The sequence below is a fragment of the Dendropsophus ebraccatus genome, chromosome 1, assembly GCF_027789765.1.
Source record: "Dendropsophus ebraccatus isolate aDenEbr1 chromosome 1, aDenEbr1.pat, whole genome shotgun sequence".
Taxonomy (NCBI): Eukaryota; Metazoa; Chordata; class Amphibia; order Anura; family Hylidae; genus Dendropsophus; species Dendropsophus ebraccatus.
The window spans coordinates 97,559,491-97,581,776 of record NC_091454.1 but is presented as its reverse complement, the minus strand read 5'-3'; the positions used below and the strand labels follow the sequence as shown (position 1 = coordinate 97,581,776).

The 22,286-nt window shown below is 41.2% G+C and overlaps 1 protein-coding gene across 3 annotated transcripts in view; it reads right to left on the bottom strand.

Annotated features, from left to right (window-relative positions):
• The window catches only part of SLC38A4 (solute carrier family 38 member 4), a 32,167-nt gene extending 20,675 nt beyond the window's left edge, over positions 1-11,492 (bottom strand). The window contains exons 1-6 of one of the 3 annotated variants that reach the window (XM_069975912.1): positions 11,422-11,492; positions 7,506-7,733; positions 5,618-5,711; positions 5,023-5,138; positions 1,099-1,172; positions 830-922 (exon numbers count right to left, since the gene is read on the bottom strand). In XM_069975912.1, the coding sequence (XP_069832013.1) occupies positions 830-922; positions 1,099-1,172; positions 5,023-5,138; positions 5,618-5,711; positions 7,506-7,624 (496 nt within the window). In that variant the 5' untranslated portion in view covers positions 7,625-7,733; positions 11,422-11,492. Of the gene's footprint in view, positions 1-829; positions 923-1,098; positions 1,173-5,022; positions 5,139-5,617; positions 5,712-7,505; positions 7,734-11,391 lie in introns of all 3 variants that reach the window. The other 2 variants (XM_069975921.1, XM_069975929.1) reach the window with 2 other exon arrangements.
• Between the last annotated feature and the right edge of the window lie 10,794 nt (positions 11,493-22,286).

The following is a 22,286-nucleotide window of genomic DNA, read 5'->3' as shown; positions in this document are numbered from 1 at the left end:
CCTGCCTGCGCTGGATTTTAAGATAGGACTTGGAGTTCTCCTTTAAAGAACTGTCACAAGGTGGTAACGGAGGTACTACACATTGTAAATCAATATTAGTAACACAGTACCTCAAGTTAAAACCACATTTTTATTTTGCTATTACCCAACATTATTAGGCTATGTTTACACATGGTCAAAATGATGGCCGTTTTTATTGGACGGCTGTCATTTGAAGGAAAATAATTCCTTTTATTTTATAAAAACAGCCATTGGTATACAAATAGTGGCAGCTGTTATAAAATAACTGCCTATGTTTGTCATTAAATGACAACCGGCTTGTAAAAATGGCCGTGCTTTTGATGATGCATAAATAAAGCCTAAGGCTGTGCTTTGTGTTTATATTGATTGTTAATTTGAACTAATTTAAGAGTGCCACAAAAGAAAAGGCAAGCTAATCCATAGTCATCCATTTAGGAAAAGTAAAGATTTTTTCTAACTTAAAACCCCTCAATGCAAAGTACTGGCCATTTTTATTTTAGGATGTGATTTCTTGAACCCTTTAATTTTTTGAATGAGACGACAACTGTCCCTATTTAGAGGCATACATAGTTGATAAAAGCCAATGATTGGTAAGTTTTCTTCACTACATTACTGCTTTTACATGGACTGGAAATGTAACAGTGGTCCATCCATATTCAGAGGCAATCCATTAACAAGCAACTATTGAATTTCCTCTGTTATGTTTCAGAAACTCAGTTACAGGAGAACGTTTTCTGCTTTGTACCCTTGAGGGAATAAACAGTATAATACATACTTGTATCACTAAAAAATGTGATTAAGAACTCACCCCCAATGTTCTGCATTATGATGGATATAAAAGCAGCCATTTTTCCAGGCCATCCAAAGGCTTTTTCACCCAATTTTTCATAAATTAGTGAACCTGTTAAGGAAATATATCTTTTGAGCCTATGATTATTTGAAAACCCAAAGTGACACTGATGCATTGGTATATTTTATATCCACCATTGCTATAGGTAATATACACTCTGACTAGCTGGTAAGATAATTTAATGTTTTCATAAGACCTATAGACAAATATATAGAAAAATGTCTTACCTCCTTCCTTTGCTGTCTTTAATAAAAGATGTACAGAATAAAGTGATAAAATGGCAACTGCAAGCAGAAGAATCCTACAAATAACAGAACACACATTTTTTTGTGTAATTCTTTATATAACACATAAGACTATGTTCAAACAACATTTCTTAGAGGTGAAAAAACTGCTGAACATTATTTAAACCCATAATTTTCTAAATATGGCTGTATTTTTGCCTCAAAACGTTGTGTGAACATACCCTAAAAGTTTTGCAAAATAAAATGTAAAGAAATAGGCTATATTACCACAAAATATATATTTTTTGGTTGTTATTTAATAATAATGGCTGTTATTTCATAATAATGGCAGTTTAACAGTGACCATTGTTATAAAACAGACACTGTTAAACATGTGAACATAGCCAAATACTGTAATTTTGAGTGAAAAAAGTGTTAACAGATTAAAAAAAAGTTTTATTTAGCAAAAGCAGGCTTCAAAAAATTAGCATGTTCGTTATTTGGGCGGTTGTATACGGTGTGTGCAATACCGTCCAATTTCCCACTCACTTGAATGGAGCACATTATTCTCTTTTGATAACTCTGGCCGCAAAATGACATTGTGTGAACGTAGCCTTATATTGAAAATTTGGCCTTATTTTTATCTAACAATTATGGGCATATTTGTCCTTTATTTTATGATATGTGAACATAGCCGAATAATGCAATCCATTGAAGTTGATGGAAAATTGGCCCTCAGTGAATACACCATATACATTAACAACCCTAATTGATTACAACTGTCCAAATAATGAACATTATTTATGACCTGCTTTTGCAAAATACAGACTTAAAAAAAAAAATCTAGTTACTTTATAATAAATAATATTTATTTGTTTAGTGCAAATAGATTCCACAGTGCTTATTGTTTTATTATCACTTAAAATTCTGTTCATATTTAGCTTTTATTGTTCTGTGAGTGAACATAGCCTTAAACAGTTAAACTAAAACTCTTAGAGATTGGAGTAACTACTGACACTACTGTAACTACTGTAAGCACAACACAATCTGGAAGCAATGAACCAAAAGCAGGGTACTCTTCCTACTGGAAAGGCAGCCAACCCTGGAATCCAATAATGTAAAAGAGAAAGTCTGAGGCACTCACCGTTTGAAGTCTTAATTAATTCAGGACATAGAAATCGGAGCAGCTAGCAGATGGCGGGGACTCCAAACAACACTAGCCATCCCCCAGTGTTGTTTAGTGTCTTCGCTGTCTGCTAGTTGCTCCCTTTTTATGTTTGAGTTGATAATAAAAGACTTCACGCAGTGAGTGCCTCAGACCTTTTCTTTTACAATATATAAAGCTAGTCCTATGTGAAAGAGAATATAACCTTTTTAAATACATTTTCAGGCTATGTTCCCACTTCAGGAGATGGCCACCTTCCTCCACTAAGTTTTTGAATAGGGAACATAGCCCCAAATTGTCGTAAAGGACAATAAACTGATATGTAAGAAGTTCTTTGGCTCACTCTGATTCATAGACACTCCCCAAGGAGGTCTTTCTTCACATCCCTTACTCTCAACTCCATTGAGTAACAATGCTTTAGGCTATGTCCCCACAACAGGATTTTGTGACTGTATTTTCCTGAGAATTATTTGCAGCTGTCCTTATGAGTAGATGGCCACTTTTTCTCGCTTAAATTCATAGTGGAAACATAGGCTTAATCAGTGTTATCAGGCCTATTGTGTTACCCTATTGGAAGATATACTTCTTGATAATCTTATACAACGAAACCTGTCATCACTTTAAGGCTATGTTGCCACTACGTATAAATGAGCCCCCCCCCCCCCCCCATAAGTTCCTGTATTTACTATTTCTCCTCCATCTTATGCTGCTCTCAGAAAGTATGGCCAACCTAAAAGATACACTTTTACATCATGGATAGAGAAAAACCCCGATCTTAAGTTGGACATTATTGTCCATGGTCACCACAGCAGCCTTAGGGGCTGTTCTAGGCCATGTATACAATATTACTCAGAGTTCAGGTATAATAAGCAATGTCATCATTATGTACCATTAATATTTACCTTAGAAGGGTACAGTGCTTTCTTATCCACAACATACATTATCTTTGTTCAAACAAGACTGGGCTTAGAGAAACATCTTAATGCAATAAGTGAACTTTAGCCTAATAGGTGCGTTGTGCAACACTTCCCTCAGTAACTCATATTGCCAGTAATATGTTACTTCTTGTAAGTATATGGGCTGCTAGGTGCCAGCTAATACAATTGCCCAGAGTTCACTGGGTTTGGAACAAGCTTGAAGAATGAGTGTTGTAAGGTTTTCCTGCCACTTTATATCTAGTGCAACATAGGAAGAGATGAAAAATCAAGTCCAAGCTAAGACCTGATTTCAACAACTCTAAAATGCTGAAGGGAAGGGCTCAACATTTTCACCATGATATTGACCATACCTTTCCAGTGTGCTGTCTTCGGCTATGTTCACACACAGTAAAAAAAAAAAAAAGTAAAGCAAAATACTATAGTAAAATAAGTATAAAACAAGGCCATATTTATAATCTAATAATGTGCTACATTAAAGTCTATCAAAAAATGTCATTCTGTGCACACATTGTAAAAAAAAAAAGGCTATGTTCCCACACAGTATTTTTGCTCAGTATTTTTCATCAGTATTTTGCAACCAAAACCAGGAGTGGATTGAAAACACAGAAAGGCTATGTTCACACACTGTTGAAATTGAGTGGAAGGCCACCATTTAATGGCAAATAACAGCCGTTATTTGCCACTCAAATTTTAACAGTGTGAACATAGCCTTTCTGTGTTTGCAATCCACTCCTGATTTTGGTTGCAAAATACTGATGAAAATACTGAGCAAAAATACTGTGTGGGAACATAGCCAAAGGCTGTGTTCCCTCAACGTCTTTTTAGGTGAAATACCGTCTCTTGTTTTTATAATAACACCCGTAAATAACGATGATGATCATTTAAAAAAAATAGAGTTATAAAAAAGTTATAAAAAATCTGCCATTTTTTTCACTTAAAAATATAATAGAACAGCTATATTTTATATTTATGTGTGTAAACATAGCCTAAGGTTACATACACACACAGGATCTGCTCCAGATGTGGGCTATGTTCACACACACACACACACACTATGATAAAAGCACAATATGGACGTAAATTTGGGTGAAAATAAATAATGTGTTAACAGATAAAAACTGCTACTTTTTTCAAAAGCAGGTGGTAAATAATGGCCATGTTAATTATTTGGCTGGCCGAAATCAATTACAGCTGTTATTCCATATTAAGTGCCAGCCAATTTCAGATTGACTTTAATGGAGCCCATTATTACATTGAAAATGTTTACCTCACAATTAAGGCCATATTTTGTTTTTATTTTAGTATGAAGTTGCAGATTTGATGCTGCAGATATCAGTGATTGGCTATGTTCCCACTATGTTTTTTTCCTGGCCGTTATTTGATACTCAAAACAATGTCCACTGTTTTGAGTATCAAAAAACGTTGATTATTTAACATACTCTAGCGGCAAATATTACAATACTGGCCGTTGGTACATTATTCTAGTTCAGGCCTTTTTAGGTGTGGTTCTTTTTTGAAGGTAGTGGAAAAAAATGTGTGTGAACACCTAAAAAAAAGTCAGTCGTTTGCAAAATAACCTCCATCAATATTTGTCATTTCATTGACTTCAATTATATTTGGTAATAACGGTTGCTTTTTCTCAATATTTTACAGTATGAACATAGCAATTAAACGTAGCTTCAAATCTGTAGCATCACATCTGCCTGTGGGCTCTAGGTTGAAAATTCCAACAGTTGTAACATACAAATAGCCATGTGTTACATTGCTGTTTTTATGAGTATATGATAAGTTCTGTAGGTTGATTTGTTAGTTAGCAGTACTTACACAAACAATATGATGCCCGTATTAGCCATTGCATAGGAAAGTCCAAGAATTCCACTGCCCATGATGGCATTGCTTAGGTTAAAAACGGACATTCCAAATGACGTGGTTCCAGGATGCTTTTGGTAAAAGTAAAGAGAAATTTTTAATTGAATGGAATTTATTTTCTTCATTTCCTGAGGTCATGGATTTCTCAATCAACTGATAATTTTTTTTACTGTGATCTGAGCAGAACTGTAGTGCATGTGTGAGTTAATAATTATACACAATTCAAACTTATTGACGTGGTCTTACATTTGCCGAGACTTGCTGTGTCAAAGCAACATAGATGATAAGGTCATGGGGTTAAGGACGATGTTTCACAAGGGAAATATGAGACTGACAGTTTAGACCTAGATATGTGTTGGTTAAATGATATGTACAAGTAGCTAGTGCTAGAAACATGTTTTTTCTGGGAAAGCAAAGAACAGTAGAAGAAAACAGGTATAATAAAAATAATGGCCTGTAAAAAGTAATATAAAATATAGGGACCCACACAAGGATCGAAATGTATTGCATTTTTTTCCAATTCCAATTTCCAATAAATAGTAATACTTACATGCTCTTCTGTGTAGTCATCTAATTTCTTTTTTCCACTCATTCCATTAGTTAGAAATTTTTGACTTTCTGCATCTCCTTCATCAACATATTGACTGTGCAGGAAAATGGGGATACTCTACATTATGAACATAGTCTTACTTATTGTACTACACAGTTTATTAGCAAGCATAAATACATAATAATGATAATAGTTTTAATTATGTATCTGTTATTTAGTGGAATAACTTGGAGATCCTAATACAAAAGGGATCAAGAGACTTTGAAGTGATCTACTACTAGTAAAATCCGTCAAGTATGGAAGTCTCGATGAACCTTAAAGTGAACCTGTAAGTGCTGACAGTGTTATATAGTTCTTGGGGAAAGGATACACTTATTACCTTTCATTAGGCTGTCTGTGACTGCTATGTGCTTAAAGGGAACCTGACACCCGGGACATGGGCGCAGAGCCTGCCTGACCCCCTGGGGCAGCCTCGGATACTTACCCTTTCTGGCAAGTCCAGTCCCGGGACGAAGATATCCCTGTTGGAAGCCATGCGCACGCGCTGCAGAGATGAGTCTGGTGCCCATAGAGAATGACGGCTCCATTCATTCTCTATGGGCATGAAACTCATCTTTGCTTATTAGCATACAGCGCGCGCATGGCTTTGGGCACCGATATCTCCGTCCCTGGACTGGTTCCAGGAGCGGGACCTGCAGGAAAGGGTAAGTATCCGGGGCTGCACCGGGGGGTCGGGCGGGCTCTGCGCCCGTGTCCCGGGTGACAGGTTCCCTTTAAAAATGCTCTCTTATGGTGCAGTGAAGTGCCAAAGAGGCGTGGCCCTTACAGATCGGAGCTCTAAACAGTCTAAACCACACCTCTTTGGCTCTTCACAGAAACATAAGACAATATACAGTATTTGTTAGCACATTACAGTTATAGAAAGCTAGGTAATAATATGCACATAGAGATAATGTCTGATTGCTGTATATATAATCACTTAGTAATAATAATAATAATAATAATAATAATAATAATAATAATATTACGTACTGTGTTGAGGAGCCCTCTTAAATAGACATAGCACAGATAAATTCATTCTTATAGCTTTCTATGATTCAATACCAACATCTATGTTAGCAACCTTGGTGTAAGTCTATGTGGATATGTAGATACAATTTGTATAGTCACTGATGAGCTTGCACAATGGGCAAATTATACAATGGTAGTGTTGTAATTTTCAAGCTCCCCAGTCAGGTCATCATATCAAGCTTTAGTCATATTAGAATACAACCATAAATAAGATATTCTATCATTATGGTACGTTTCAGATCACTGTTTAGCTTCTGTGTTCATTGCAATACCTCCTGCCTCGACATGTGAAGGGGGGGTTCTGTAAGGGGGTCAGTACTCTATAGTTGACTAGGCAATCAAACTGCTCTCTCCCCTGGGTGGGAGACATACTGTAGACATTATCTTTGGAAGTTTTTTTTTCAGTGGGAAAAAATGGCTCAGAAGTTTACTTGTGGTTACAGTCACATTTCTTGTTGAGTGTCAGTATGGCAGAATTAGGCATATTAGGTTATTTAGGCTTTTTAGTAGTGATGAGAGAACGTGTTCATAAATGTTCTTATGTTCATATGGACATAACGCTATTTGTTCGTGTTCGCTGATGAGAATGGTTATAACGATCATTTTCAAACATATTCAAACTTGCGAACGTACGCAATAATTTTATTTAATGCTCGTGTTTAGGATCTGAACCGAAGATTGGGATGTTCGCTCAACACTTTTTTAGGCATTACACTTTAGTTCATTTCAATAGTCATAGACATATGCTGTTTGGTTATTGAAAGAAAGTGTTTTCTGTAAACTGTTTAGGCTCTCCACTTTAATTCACACATCTTACCTGCTTATAGTAACTTTCTCAGCATCCATATCTTTGCAATATCCATCTTCAGTGCTCTCTCCACTGTTGCTGTCATCATCAGGATCTGTGTTGACTCTCTGCAGTTCCATGCGGTCCATTTTAAGCAGTCAGCAGTTAATGAATTGACGCACACCTTTCTTCAAAGTAAACACTATCGTTCTTATTAAGGGTTTTCACACAATATGTCAGTTTTCAGAACACTTTGTACTGCAAACAAGGCATAAAGAAACCATTACAAACCCCTCCGATGAAAAATGATTGCTAATTGAACATGCTTACTTCTGTTAAACCTAAAAGCTTTTCCAGTTCATCTTTGACATTTTAGTATGAACAGAAACAATAATCTATCTATCTATCTATCTATCTATCTATCTATCTATCTATCTATCTATCTACCAACCATTATTTTATGTACATGAAGTAGGTAGGAGTGCCCATTGAAATCCTAAAAGCAGTTAATTATTATTAGATTACATTTGTATAAGAAACACTCCACTGGATCTACTAGAGAGCAAGCAGTCTATAAACTATTCTTGCACAGGGGCCTTATGCTGTTTGTATCCAGCACATCTTTTAAGATTTTCATTATGTTCCAGGTACATTTTCCACATAGGAAGAAAAATATCTTGAAGTATGTGTTTAACTTGCTGTTGGTATAGAACAACAATTTAACTTGCTGAAAGACTTTAAAAGCCATCATACTTCCAAAGAAGTGCTGGAGACCAATATTTCATTGTTACGTGCTATAAGACAGCTTCCTGCCCTTCTTCATTCTTCATACACTTAGCTTGGATGGTTCTCTTGACAGTCTCTGGGTGAGCTGGATGTGCACTGTGTTTAACATATGCATAAAATATACTTTTTTTAAAATTTATACATTTAAATTTATGTTTATTATGTTTATAAATGACCTTGTAGAAGGGCTACACAGTAGAATTTTTATTTGTGCAGGTGACATTAAGTTGGATTAAGTAATGACCACAGAGGAGGATAATATAATATTACAGAGTGAATTGGGGAAGCTGGAGGCTTGGTCAGAAAAATAGCAAAAGAAGTGTAATGTGGTTAAATATCAGGTTATACATTTGAGCCATAGAAATAATAAAACACTTGGTAAAACAAGTTCTGAAAAGGACCTGGGAATATTGGTGGACAGTAAACCTAACTTTAGTGATTAGTGCCAGGCAGTGGCAGTCAAGGCTAATACAATCATGGGATGCATCAAAAGAGGCATGGATGCTAAAGATGAAAATACAGTTGCCTCTTTATAAATCCCAGGTCAGCTCACACACATGGAGGGTGCAGAGAATGTCATTAAGGGAAAAGATGGGTTACAGTTCCAAGGTAGATTATGAAGCTTGGGCAGGGGCGTAACTACCACTGTAGCAGCCATAGCGGGTGCTGTGGGGCCCGCCTCATCAGGGGGCCCTGTGGCCCGCTCTTGCAATACTTTGGGCCCCCTGAGCTGTCATCATTTGCAGCACCAGGTGGCCGAGCAGGCCTCCCAGGATCTGCAAATGTCTGTTTAACTGAAAAGGCTGCTGACGAGCACTTGCAGTTATGGACTACACTTGACGGAAGTTGCGGGGATGGTGGGCAATCAAAAGTTTGCTATGGAGCCCAGCCATTTCTAGTTATGCCCCTGAGCTTGGGGCTATATAGATTTGATCACAATGTACAAATATATGAATGGACAGTACCAAGATCTTTCTAGCGATCTTTTTGCACCTAGGCCTGTAACCATGACAAGGGGGCATCCTCTACGTCTAGAGGAAATAAGGTTTTAGCACCTGCACAGATTAAGATTTTTTACAGTTAGAGCAGTGAGACTATGAAACTACCAAATGATATTGTCATGGCTGATTCATTAACCGTTTCCCGCACGAGGACGTAACTGTACGTCCTCGTGAGGGTGCGGGCGTTCAGAGCGGGGCCGCGTGGCGACCCCGCTCTGAACCGCCGCGATCTCGGGTGCCTCATGTAGACCTGGATCGCGGCTATTAGCGGGCACGGTCCGATCGCCGTGCCCGCTAATTAGATAATCGGAGGCATCTGTCAAAGGCATCTGTCTCCGATTACCGGATTCAGCCGTTCCCTGGTGTCTAGTGGGGGAGATCGCTCCTCCGGGACGTTGTCCCGGAGGAGCGATCTCCGTTACTGAAGCCGGCCGGGGACCGTTTCAAAATGGCGCCATCCCCGGCTCGGCACTCGTTTGTTTTAGGCTGCAGCAGCCGAAAGCAAACGAGTGCCTATCTCATTGATCTTTGCTGTATAACTATACAGCAAAGATCTCAATGAGAGATCAAAGTGTATATACTAGAAGTCCCCTATGGGGGCTTCTAGTATATGTGTAAAAAAAAAAAATAAAGTGTTGTTGTCAATAAAAAGCCCCCTCCCCTAATAAAAGTCTGAATCACCCCCCTTTTCCCATGTTTTAAATAAAAGTAAATAAATAAATAAATAAACATGTATGCTATCGCCGCGTGCGTAATCGCCCTAACTATTAATTAATCACATTCCTGATCTCGCACGGTAAACGGCGTAAGCGCAAAAATATCCCAAAGTGCAAAATTGCGCATTTTTGGTCGCATCAAATCCAGAAAAAATGTAATAAAAAGCGATCAAAAAGTTGCATATGCACAATCAAGGTACCGATAGAAAGAACACATCATGGCGCAAAAAATGATACCTCACACAGCCCCATAGACCAAAAGATAAAAGCGCTATTAGTATGGGAATGGAGTGATTTTAAGGAACGTATATTTGTTAACAATGGTTTCAATTTTTTACAGGCCATCAGATAAAAGAAAAGATATACACGACTTGAGGAACATATAAAACATGTCAGTTTTTCCATAGGACTCACGGCGTAAAAACACAATCCCCCCAAAGAAAAAGAATTGTTTTTTTTTTTCAATTTTCAATTTCAAGGCGCATATAATTTTTTTCTGGTTTCGCAGCATATTTTATGCAAAATTTCAGCCTGTCATTGCAAAGTACAATTAGTGATGCAAAAAAAAAGGACTCATGTGGGTCTGTAGGTGTAAAAAATCAAGTGCTATGGCCTTTTTTCTCCCTGTGATGGGGCAATTGGCATCTGCCTCATGAGGATTTTTGCCTCCCTTTGGATCAAAACAGTTGGATTATACTGTAGGTTGAACTTGAGAGACTCTTGTTTTTTTTTCAACCTTATTAACTGTATAACTATGTAAATATTTATTTGGCTATCTGTGGAATGAGTGCCATAGACATCGTATGAACCTACCCTGATAACTGGTTTCTTGACCTTATTGTTATATTATCAATAGTGGAACTACTGGGTTAGTTGTGAATGCGTACATGCGTAAAGTTTCTTAATTCCCTAATTACTGTCATGAATTGTATACACATTATTAGTGCTTTGATGTATTTCTTTATTTATCCATATGGGCACTGATTTGATCATTGAAAGGTTCAGGTATATTAAAAAAGATGTCTACAAAGAACATGCACTAATTTATTTTATTTATTTAATTACTAAATTAATCAATCCACATATCATGGATTGATTTGTTAACCAATTTTATCCTGCTGGTTATAAAAGCACTGTAGTCGACTTTGGGCCTCCATAAATTATTAGTAGACAATCAAAACCAAAACATATACAGCACAATGGTTAACAAACTATGCAGTTACCGGAAAAGTTAAATCAGCAATCGAGTTATATATAGAAATAAACATTTACTGTAAATAGCAATTAAAAGTAAAACTTAACACTACATTCAAATTAAGAATAAAGTCAACAGAAATTTAAATGTACTTAACATGAAATTTATAAATTAACCTATATAAAATAAATCTTTACACAGATATGTAACTAAATTACCTAAGACTTGTAATAAAAATGGAATTGTACCTTCAAATAGCTCAGTCTGCAGAAGGCAACAATTTGGAAAATCTTTTTTTGGCCACTTACAATTGTGAAGACTTTCTCTGTGTCATATAGCTGTGTAATATTTAAAGACAAGTGGGAGTGTAAGTTCTAAGCCAATCACAAGCAAGATAAAGTACCAAACCCCTCCAAGTTGCGTCAGATTCTGTAGATAAAACCTGCTTACGCCAGACATTGTGTACTCAATGAATTTGGCTGTGTACATCTTCTTAAAAAAACTGGATTTATGTCCTGAAGCAAAGAAGAGTAACCAGTAGTTTGCTAGGCTACATCACTGTGCACTTGTTAACCTACTCATCTCCTGACTTTATGAATTACATTGGTTTAACAGTAGTGCTCTGGAAAAGAAACAACACATTAAGTATAGATGCCATAGCAACAAAAACAAGCAACTAAAAACAACTTTTTGACTAGATCTCCATTTGTTTATGATTCTCTCCAAATACTATATATTAAAAGAATTTTCTGACTGATCTAGAAAGCTAATTTTCAAATACCCTATTTATTTCATGAGGGGGGGGGGGGGGGGGGTCACAGCATCCAGGACCCTCATCAATTAGCCACAGTGGAGAAAGGCTACAAAGAGGTCTTCTCACCTCGTATTACTTGGCATGTTTGAATTACACATACAGTCTCAATTTTATATAGAATTTTGTAATGCTTCATTCAGCAAAGGGATACCCTTTCATTAATTTACCATTGAGAAACTCTCCTAACAAACAACGTAGTTGAAGTTAGCACAATTAGATAAAGTATAAGATAAGTAACTCGAATCTCATCAGGCCCAATATAAAATTTGTAACAGAGCACCTAACATTTTCTATTTATAATACTGTTGTCTTCTTGTGGTACAAAAGCCTCTGCCATCCCAAGCCCAAGCACCGTAGCCTAGGTGTGACTGCTACCTCACCTATAGATTCCCTGCGTATGGTACAGTAATATATTTTCAATATATTTGTATATTGTACATAATAAGTTTATATTGGAATACTATTACCCATAGCTGCACTACAGAGTGGGCACGGGTAAATGGAAACTTGACGTGTTTCCAGAACACCAAATAGTTAACAAATAGGTAGGTCTTAGATAGAAGTAAATTGAATCACATGAAAGACAGTTGAAAACCTGATGAACTAAAGGAAAAGTTGATTGAAATAAAAAAAAGCAGGAAGGTGGGGGTGGGGGACAGGAATATAATGAACAATGTATGAGAAACTGATCAGCTGGGCCGTGGTGTTGCAGCAGAGCTGGTTACATGACTGTGTACCTGAATTCCAGCTGAAAGTGACAATTGGCAGCTGGCACCGGGTGCAGCGCTACAGAACCACAAGGACTGGTAAGTATCCTTTTTTTTCATTACAATCCCACACCCCCCTCTGTGCCTGGCTGTCTAGGCTACATTCACACAACGTAAAAAAAAAAGGTGTCCGTTATTTAAAAAGACGTCTGTTATGTCTGTAATATAATTAACTTTAATGTAGTGCAGTTCTTATTGAAGAAGCAAAAATATAAAAAAACACTCCTGTGGTCATTACTATTTTCAGGTCAGCAAAATCAGTTCTATTGGTACCTGAAAAGTAATGGTAATAACAAGTTAACAACAGACTATAAGAAGAAGTGAAAAGAAAGTGGTGGAATGAGGGAAAGGGTTTAATTCTAGAACTACTGGCAGGGGTAAAAAGTGAGAGTTAGAATGCTTCCATCCTTAAAATTTCAAAGAAATCTGTTTCTCAGAACAAGGTCAAGTAGCAAATATTAGGGACATTAAAGCTACAGACTGCCAGAGGGTGGAAACTTTCTACTGACCTTGATTTTAATCTGATTTAATAACTGTAGGATGACATCAAGTGACAAACAAAAAGAATAGCTAGAGTAAGAGCTAGGGTAAAATGCATGGGACAGTTTGAAGAGTCATGCAAAGCTACAAAAAAAAATCAATGAAAGCGAAAAAGAGCCAGGCTGAGGTCTGCAAAATACCATAATGATTGGACTATATAAGACCAGAGTAAGTCCAGTTTTCAGCTTCGCCCAACACCGGATTGGGAAGAGACCAGAGGAGGCCTACAACCACAGTATGTCGCACCCACTGTGAATTTAGTGCTATTCTGACCTCTGAATAGCACTCTGAATAGCTCCCCTGCTGAGTAATCCTTTGTTCTTGGCTCTCAGCTGCCCACTAATCTCACTCCTCCCTCCTCCCCCCTCCCCTCTCCATAGCTCAGACAGGATCTGACTGATGAAAAAACCGTCGAGATTTCCTGATTCTGAGCATTGAATGACAGAAAGGAGAGGAGGGGGGGACCTGGGAAAAGGCTTTTTAAATACAGATAATGGCATATTTGCCTAATAAACCCAATTACAAAGTTTCTTGAAATTGCCTCTTTAAAGTGTCACTGTCGTTAATTTTTTTTTGCAGAAATCAATAGTCCAGGTGATTTTAAGAAACTTTGTAATTGGGTTTATTAGCCAAATATGCCATTATCTGCATGTAAAAAGCCTTTTCCCAGGTCCCCCCATCTCTCCTTTCTGTCATCCACTCCTCAGAATCAGGAAATTTGACTGTTTTTTCATCAGTCGGATCTGTCTGGTCTATGAAGAGGGGAGGGGGAAGGAGGCAGATTAGCCGGCAGCTGAGAGCCGAGAACAAAGGATTGCTCAGTGAGGGAGCTATTCAGAGCCCTAATCAGAGGTCAGAGAGGTCCATGGTGCCTGTCACAGGAGAGAGCCTGTGATGTGAATGTAAATTAACTCTTTGTTGTCCTGTTTTTGCTGCCTTTACTTTCTCTCTCCATAGGAAAACCATGAAGACAGGGGGGAGAGCTTCAAACTGCTTTTTCTTTTTTTTTTTATAACTGTAATTTTTATTGCAAAGATTTTTCAAAATTTTTTGCACAAACAGAACAAAAAATTACAGGGCATGTACAGGATAATGTGAGAAACAGCAATATGATGAGGTACCAGCAATAAGTATAAACATATCAGGCACAAGTAGGTAGAAATAGTGGCAGCACCTAGTTCTTCCGTGACCATAGCGGCACAGCATAGTTCTACAAGGATAAGCAGAAAACATAGATAATACAGCAGCCGTCGTTTGATGATATCTCCCTGTTACTTATGGCTCAGACAAAAAGTGGAACCAAACCACAGCCCCATAACAAAACCTTTTGACAAACAGACAACACAGACAAACTAAGACAGGACTCAACACCAAGGAGATAGGAAAAGGGGGGAGGGAAGGGAGGGGAGGTGGGAGGGACAAGGAAACTAGGGTCTACTGCCAGAAGAGGCAATCATATCAAAGGAATCCCAAAGGATCCATATGGACTCAAATTTATCAATGGCATTATTAAGGGAAGCAGTAAGCTTTTCTAGGGAACGCAACTCCCGGATTCTGGCGAGCAAACAAGGCCGGGAAGGAGGGGATGTTTGCTTCCAGGCACGAGCAATTAAGGACTTGGCCGCTGTCAGGATAGTGAGTAATAACTTCGCCTGCTTTTTCCGGAGGGTCTTTGGGAACAAGTTCAACAGACAGATTCCAGGGTCCAAGACTGTCGAGGCCAGTCTGCAAACCTCTACCCAAAATGGGCGGATAAGGGGGCAATCCCAAAATATATGGAGGAGCGACCCCACACTACCTGAACACCTCCAACATTGCGAGGGGATAGCATTATTTAGTTTATGGAGGAGCTCAGGCGTATGGTACCAGTGCATTAACAGTTAAAGTGGGACTCCTTATATGTGGTGCAGATGGAGGATCTTGCCGCCCTGTCCCATATCACATCCCAACACTCTGGGGGGAGCTGTCTGCCCAATACCGCCTCCCACTTATCCATATAGTGATGTCTGGCCTGGGAGCCATCAGAGGGTGAGTTAATAATTCGATAGATATCTGATATCAACCCTGATGTAGAAACGCCACCTCTCACTAATTGTTCAAAGGCAGTTGGTTTCGAGACTGTGAGGGATCCCAGGCGAGACAGCATAAAATGGCGGATCTGTAAATAGGTATATTGCTCTGAGGGCGGTAGCTCAAATCTGTCCACAATCCTGTGGAAGGGGAGAAGGGTGCGTGTAAGTGGGTCTACCATGTCAGCGAACTGAAACAGTTTTTTGGAGCCCCATAGTCTAACTATATGAGATTGTAAACCAGGCCGAAAGTCAGGATAGAGAAGGAAGGAATTTAAAGGGGACGTTTTGGAATAGAGTTTAAATTTGGAGGAGCAGATGGACCAGATGTGCAAAGTAAAGTTAATGGGGCCAAGGAGGTTTAAATGGGAGAAGGAAGGCGGAGAGGGGTGCCAGAGAAAGGAGTTGGGATGGAAAGGTGCTAGCCATATTTTTTCAATCTCAGCCCATTTCTTATAGGCTAGGTACTTGGACCATGCAGTAATTTGCCGCAGATGAGTGGCATAATAGTAATGTAGGATATTAGGTACTGCGAGGCCTCCCTGAGTCTTACTACTCATCATAACCGAAGCGGGAATACGATGCCGCTTTGCCGCCCAAATAAATTTGAAAATATCCCGCTGTAGAGTTTTTATCTCGGATAGTGGTATACGCACCGGGAGAGTTTCAAAGAAGTAAAGTAACTTCGGGAGGATCGTCATCTTGACCGAAGCCACTCTACCCAGGAGGGAGATGAAATGGGAGTTCCATTTGGCCAGAAGGGCCCTAAGTTCCTTAAAAAGAGCAGGATAGTTGGTCGTGTATAGTGAAGAGTATGTAGGAGTAAGCCGGATGCCCAGATACTTAATAGAGGACTCAGACCACTTGAATCGGAAGACAGATTGAAGGTGCGTTATCGTGGAGCTAGGGAGGTTGAGGGGCATGATTTCAGATTTAGAGGTATTTACTTTATACCCAGAAAGTACTCCAAACTGGGAGAGCAAGGCCCTGAGTGCCGGCAGGGTCGTATGAGGGGACGACAAGGTGAGGAGGACGTCATCTGCAAAAAGCATGATTTTGGACTCCTTGCCTCGGACTGATACACCACGGATGTCTGGGCAATTCCGGATGGCCGCCGCCAGGGGTTCGATACAAAGGACGAACAAAAGAGGAGAAAGCGGGCAGCCCTGGCGGGTGCCATTCCGAATTGGAAAGGTCCCAGACATCATATGTGGGAATTTGATAGCAGCAGTAGGTCGTGTGTATAAGGCCTCAATCGCAGTCAGAAAGGGTCCCCGAAAACCACAGCATCGGAGGGTCTCATGAATGGCCACCCTAGGCGGTCAAACGCTTTCTCAGCATCTAAACTAAGTATCAGGGCCCTCTCCGACTGCTGATTAACTGCATCGATAACATCAATTGCACGTCGAGTGTTATCCCCCCCCTGTCGTCCAGGCACAAAACCCACTTGATCGGCATTGATAAGTGATGGCAGCCAATAACCTAGGCGGGTGGCAAGCAGCTTAGTAAAAATTTTAAAGTCTGAATTTAGGAGGGAAATAGGCCTGTAATTGGCACATTCTAAAGGGTCCTTACCCGGCTTGGGGATAAGTGTAATGTATGAGTGGGACAGTGTTGTGGGAATAGCGGAACCTTGCATAAAAGAGTTAAAGAGGGATAGGAGTCGAGAGGATAACTCAGAGGAAAAGGTTTTGTAGTAGAGGTATGTGAATCCATCTGGCCCCGGTGCTCGTCCCGACGGGAGGGATTTCAGTACTTCTGAGAGCTCCTCCTCCGTAATAGGTGCATTTAGGGTTTCCAAGGCATCTGCAGACAAAGTCGGCAAGTTGCAGGCAGACAGGAACTCCCCAATACGCCGAGAGCGAGCATCTGGGTCAGAGGGTAGAGTAGAAGGTAGTGAGTATAGGTCAGTGTAGTACTGCAGAAAAATGGAGGATATATCAGCAGGGTTATAGTGGAGTCGCCCACCAGGGTCCCTTAGGACCTGAGGAGACTGGGCCAACGCCCTATCATTGAGCATATTTGCCAGTAGCGTATGCGCTTTGTTGCCCTTCTCATAGAATCGCTGTTTAGAATAAACAAGCAGCTTTTCAACTTTAGATAGTGATAGTTCTTTTAAGCGGGCTCTCGCAGCTACAAGTTTCCTCAATGTCCGAAGGGAGGGGGACTGAGCAAGGGAGCGTTCTAGGGTTTGAATGTCACATTTGGCAGCGTGCATGGCCAATTGGGCGTCTTTTTTCTGTCGCGAACTGAGGGCTATACAGTGCCCTCTGATAACAGCCTTATGGGCTTCCCATAGCGTCGATTCAGAGGTAACTGTCCCGCTGTTCTCTAAAAAATAAGTGGAAAGGCATGCTTTGATTGAATCACGGGAAAGTGGGTATTTTAGCAAGCTCTTATTCAAGCGCCAGTGACACTGGCGGGTGGGGGATTTAAGACTTTTAAAACACACCAACACCGGGCCATGGTCCGACCACGAAATCGGGTCAATAGAAGCGCTTTCAAGAAGGCGTACAGTAGGAACATTACCAAAGAAGTAGTCAATTCTAGAGTGCACGCGGTGTGGGTGTGAATAGAATGTGTATTCCCTCTCCGTAGGGTGGTCAATACGCCAGAGATCAAATAAATGATGTTTGCGGATAAGCTTACGGAATTCAGCAGACAGTCTGGCCTGGTCTACAGGCACTGGACGACCCGAGACCGAGTGTCTATCCAACTTCTCAGAGAAGGACAAGTTGAAATCGCCTCCAAGTATTCTGGGGGCCGGGGGGTATTTTGCGAGTTTATTGAGCACCCTACGGAGGAAGGGGATTTGACATTTGTTGGGGGCATAAACATTACAAAATATAAGAGGCTTCCCGTGCAGTTGACCTTCCACTATTACAAAGCGACCTCCCGGGTCTAAAAAGGAGGAGGAGACTTGGATGGGAAATGAGCGGGAAAAGAGAATCGCTACTCCAGCTCGCTTAGAGCCACTAGATGCGGCAACGGCTGTGGGGAAGGCATGCTTAGCAAAGGCAAACGTAGCAGCTCCATCGAAGTGAGTTTCCTGAAGGAATGCCACATCAGCCTTCGCATGTTGCATCTCCCGCAGAGCTAGTCTACGTTTCACATTAGAATTAAGGCCTTTCACATTTAATGTCACACACTTAGCCATATGGGTAGCATGATGAAACGACCAAGCAAATGTGATGGCTTACCCACACAGAGAATACCTTATGGCTGACAAGTCCTGGCCGGGTCATGTCCAGTATTGCAATCTCCGCGGCAGAGACCCTAGAAAGGAAGGGAAGGGGACAAAAGGGGGGAGAAGGATCGACAAGGACAACAAAGACACAAGACAAACAAAACAGGAACCCCGTAGGGTTCAAAGCACTCGGCTCAGGTCCCGGGTACATAATGCCAGGAAGTGGGGAAGAACAGAAAAAGTAATGGAAACTCGGTGTGGAACACCGTAGAAAACACAACCAAAAGGTTGAGCAACAGTATCCCCTTAGGGGGGGGGGAAGGAATCACCAACAAAAGATACATAGTGATGTACAACTTCAGGTAGAGAACTCGGGCCATCCAGCTATGAAGGAACTTTACAATTCTAAAATAAGCCAGGTGAAAAAGAAAAGGAGAAAAACAGGGCCTCTCGGCAGCAGAGTGAGAGGACCATCAGGGGGCTATAGAGAGCACCGCGGGTCTTTGTAGAGGTCTCATGGAACCTTAGTCAGGTCCGCTTCTGGGCCAGGTCCAGGCTCTCCAGAGCGAGGACGTCTCCTGTTCTGACGTGCAGACTGCCACACCGGTGGAGGGGGAGGAGGTGGAGGTGCAACAGTCCAATCTGAGATCTTGGGAACAGGAATGTCCAGAAGGTCACAGAATTTCTGAAGGTCTGCGAGGTTACGGAGAACAGCGGATCTGCCATCTCTACGGGCAGATAGGGCAAATGGAAAGTTCCACCGATACGTAGCGTCATAGTCCCGCAGAGTAGTTAGGAGTGGACGGAGGAGGCGGCGTTTCTGCAACGTTATCCACAACAAATCGGGGTAGAGTTGTAATGTTGCACCATCAAAGTCCAACTCGCGGAGGGAGCGCGCTTTTGCCATAATTGCCTCCTTGATGGCATAGTCATGTAGGCAACAGATAACATCTCTTGGTGACCCATTGGTAGGCTTAGGTCTCAGAGCTCGATGCGCCCTGTCAAATTTTATTTTGTGACTGGGTGGCTCACCCAATATGGTGTTAAACAGGCCTTCAAGAGTGTCCATCAAATCGGTGTCTTGTGTAGCCTCGGGGAGGCCCCGTATTCGGATGTTGTTGCGCCTGCCCCTGTTATCCAGGTCCTCAATATGGCGCTGCATGTCATCGAGTGCAAGAGCCTGGGTGGAAACAGTGGAGCACAAGGCGCCGATATAGTCCCTGGTGGAGTCATGGTCATTTTCAAGGGTATCAACTCTCAGGGATATATGCTGTATATCCTTCCGGACCTCCGCAATTTCCACCCTACAGGCTTCCTTTACCTCAGAAATGAGGGACTTAAAGTCCTGCTTAGTAGGGAGTTGAGATAGTATGTCATGCATCTCCCCCTGAGACCTGGACCCCACCACCGAAGTCTCGGATTCAGAGTCAGTGTGAGGCCAATCAGCCTCCTTATGTGAGGCAGATCGGGTATTTGGCTCAGATGACTTAGATGCTATTGCCTGCCCTCCTCGCTTCACCCTGTCCCCTTTTTGAGATTTAGTAGGGGCAGCCATCATGTACTGAGATATGCGCTGCTGGCCCTTTAAAACGGCAAGGTCTTTGAGCAGGGTCCCAGGTACGGAGAGAGGGTGGGGAGATATAGAGGGATCGGGGTCCCTACAGATCTCCAATGTGTCAGGGATAGTACCTGTGGTGGCAGGGGAAGGCCCAGGAGGAACACCGGCAGAGCTGTGTCGCAGTAGAGGCATGCGGTATAGGCCGCAAGATGGCGGCGCCTCACTCCCTCTCCCTTCCTCACTCGTGGCTCCGTGTGAGCTGCGGCGGCGGCCGCTGTACCGCGTCGGTCTCCGAGAGCGGCGGAGACGGGATATGCCCAGAGCCCGGTCCGATGGACCTCCCGGACCGCTGGGGCCAAGAATACCGCTGGGGCCGTCGCCACGTGTCACGAGGCCTGGGGCGCAACACCACCGCCGGGCGTGTGATGTCCGGGGGGATCACCGGGGGGCCGGGGTCCGTTTCGGGGCACTCACAGGATGGTCCGGGGGTCCCCCTGATCTTCCTCTCCATACACGGAGGTAAGTCGCTGCTGTGGGTGCAAGGTTTGGCTGCGGATGTAGCTGGATGGCCGGGAGCTCCTCTTCTATGCTGCCGCTCTCATCGGCGGTTCGCCACGCCCCCCAAACTGCTTTTTCATGATAAAAATAATTTTTTCGGCTAATAAAACCAACTACAAAGTTTCTTAAAATCACCTGGACTATTGATTTCTGCAATAAAAAATTTAACGACAGTGACACTTTAAACTAAACTTGCTTTTTTCTGCTTTAACAGTCTTCCCCAACTCTGACAATTGTTTTTTTTTTCAGCAGGACAATTCTACATGTCAATAGGTGTAGATGATGAACCACCAAGAACCCGGTCATAACCAGCCCAATCTCCAGGCCTGATCCCCATTTAGAAATCTCTGAAGAGTCATTTGGAAGAAGATGGATGGTCAGAGGTCATCAAACAACGCCTAGCTGCTCTAATTTCTGTGCAAGGAGTGGCATGAAGTTACCCAAGAGTAATATGAAAGACTGGTGGAAAGCATGCCAAGATGTATGAAAGCTGTCATTAAAAATCAGGGTTCTTCCACGAAATAGTACTCTCTGGACTCCACCTAAGTTGAAGTTTTAGTACTGTGTTGTTAAAAAATAAATATGAGCTGGTTCTCTAAACATTATGTAATGTCTGATGTAATTGTTTGGTTATTTTGACCAGTTATCTTTTTCCAAAAAAATAAAAAACTGATTTTAAAAACTCATTTTAGTCAAATACCCATAAATTGTAAAAGTGTAAATTAGGAGAAGTAATTTTTTTCTAGAGCTAAAATAAATACAATCCCTGATGTTAGACACAATTTGATTAACGTTGACATTAAGGTCACCAAAGGTTATGTGTCAAGCTAGGGTCTGTGACATAATTCTCTTGATTTCATCACATTTATTTCCATAAAACCAAGTACAAATCTAAAAATATCAACTGCATTCAACTACATATTTTTTTACCACGGGTTTGATGTCATGAATCTCCATTTGAAGATCAAATGAATACAGATATGTTGTATGTTTACTTATACCACTAAATTTGTGGTATATGCCTCTATATGTTTTCATATGTTTTAAATGTACACATTGTTAAAGCTGTAGGGCATCTGCATGATACAGGAGGTTGCCCTGAGGCACGTCTGACATGCCCCTTGCAACATTGAGGTTGCAGAGGGGCACAACATCTTACCAGTATATAATAACAGTATATATACACACAATTGTGGAAGAGCAGAAAATAAAGACACAGAGATAGCTATAGAACAGATTAGAAATATGTAGGAAATAATGAGACAGAATAATAAAAAATGTGAACCTACCGTAAGAGAAGATGTTCCTGAATTGCTCTTTTAACCCTCTCCCGCTGCTGCATAGTAAATTAAAGTCGCTGCAGCCTATGCCCGAAACTGCAGCGACATTTATTTACTGCACAGGATGACACAGGGGTAGGAGCTGCGCCTGTGTCATCAGCGGCGGGTCCCGGCTATCACGCTCCGGTGCTGAGAGTTAACCCTATAGATACTGCAAGACCGCAGCATCTATAGGGCTCCAGAGAGAGAATTCTCCCTCTACAGAGGGAGATTTCTCTCCCCGGTGTCCATCGGGAGTCTGCGAACTGCTTGCAGAGCCCCAATGGTAGCTATGGAAACC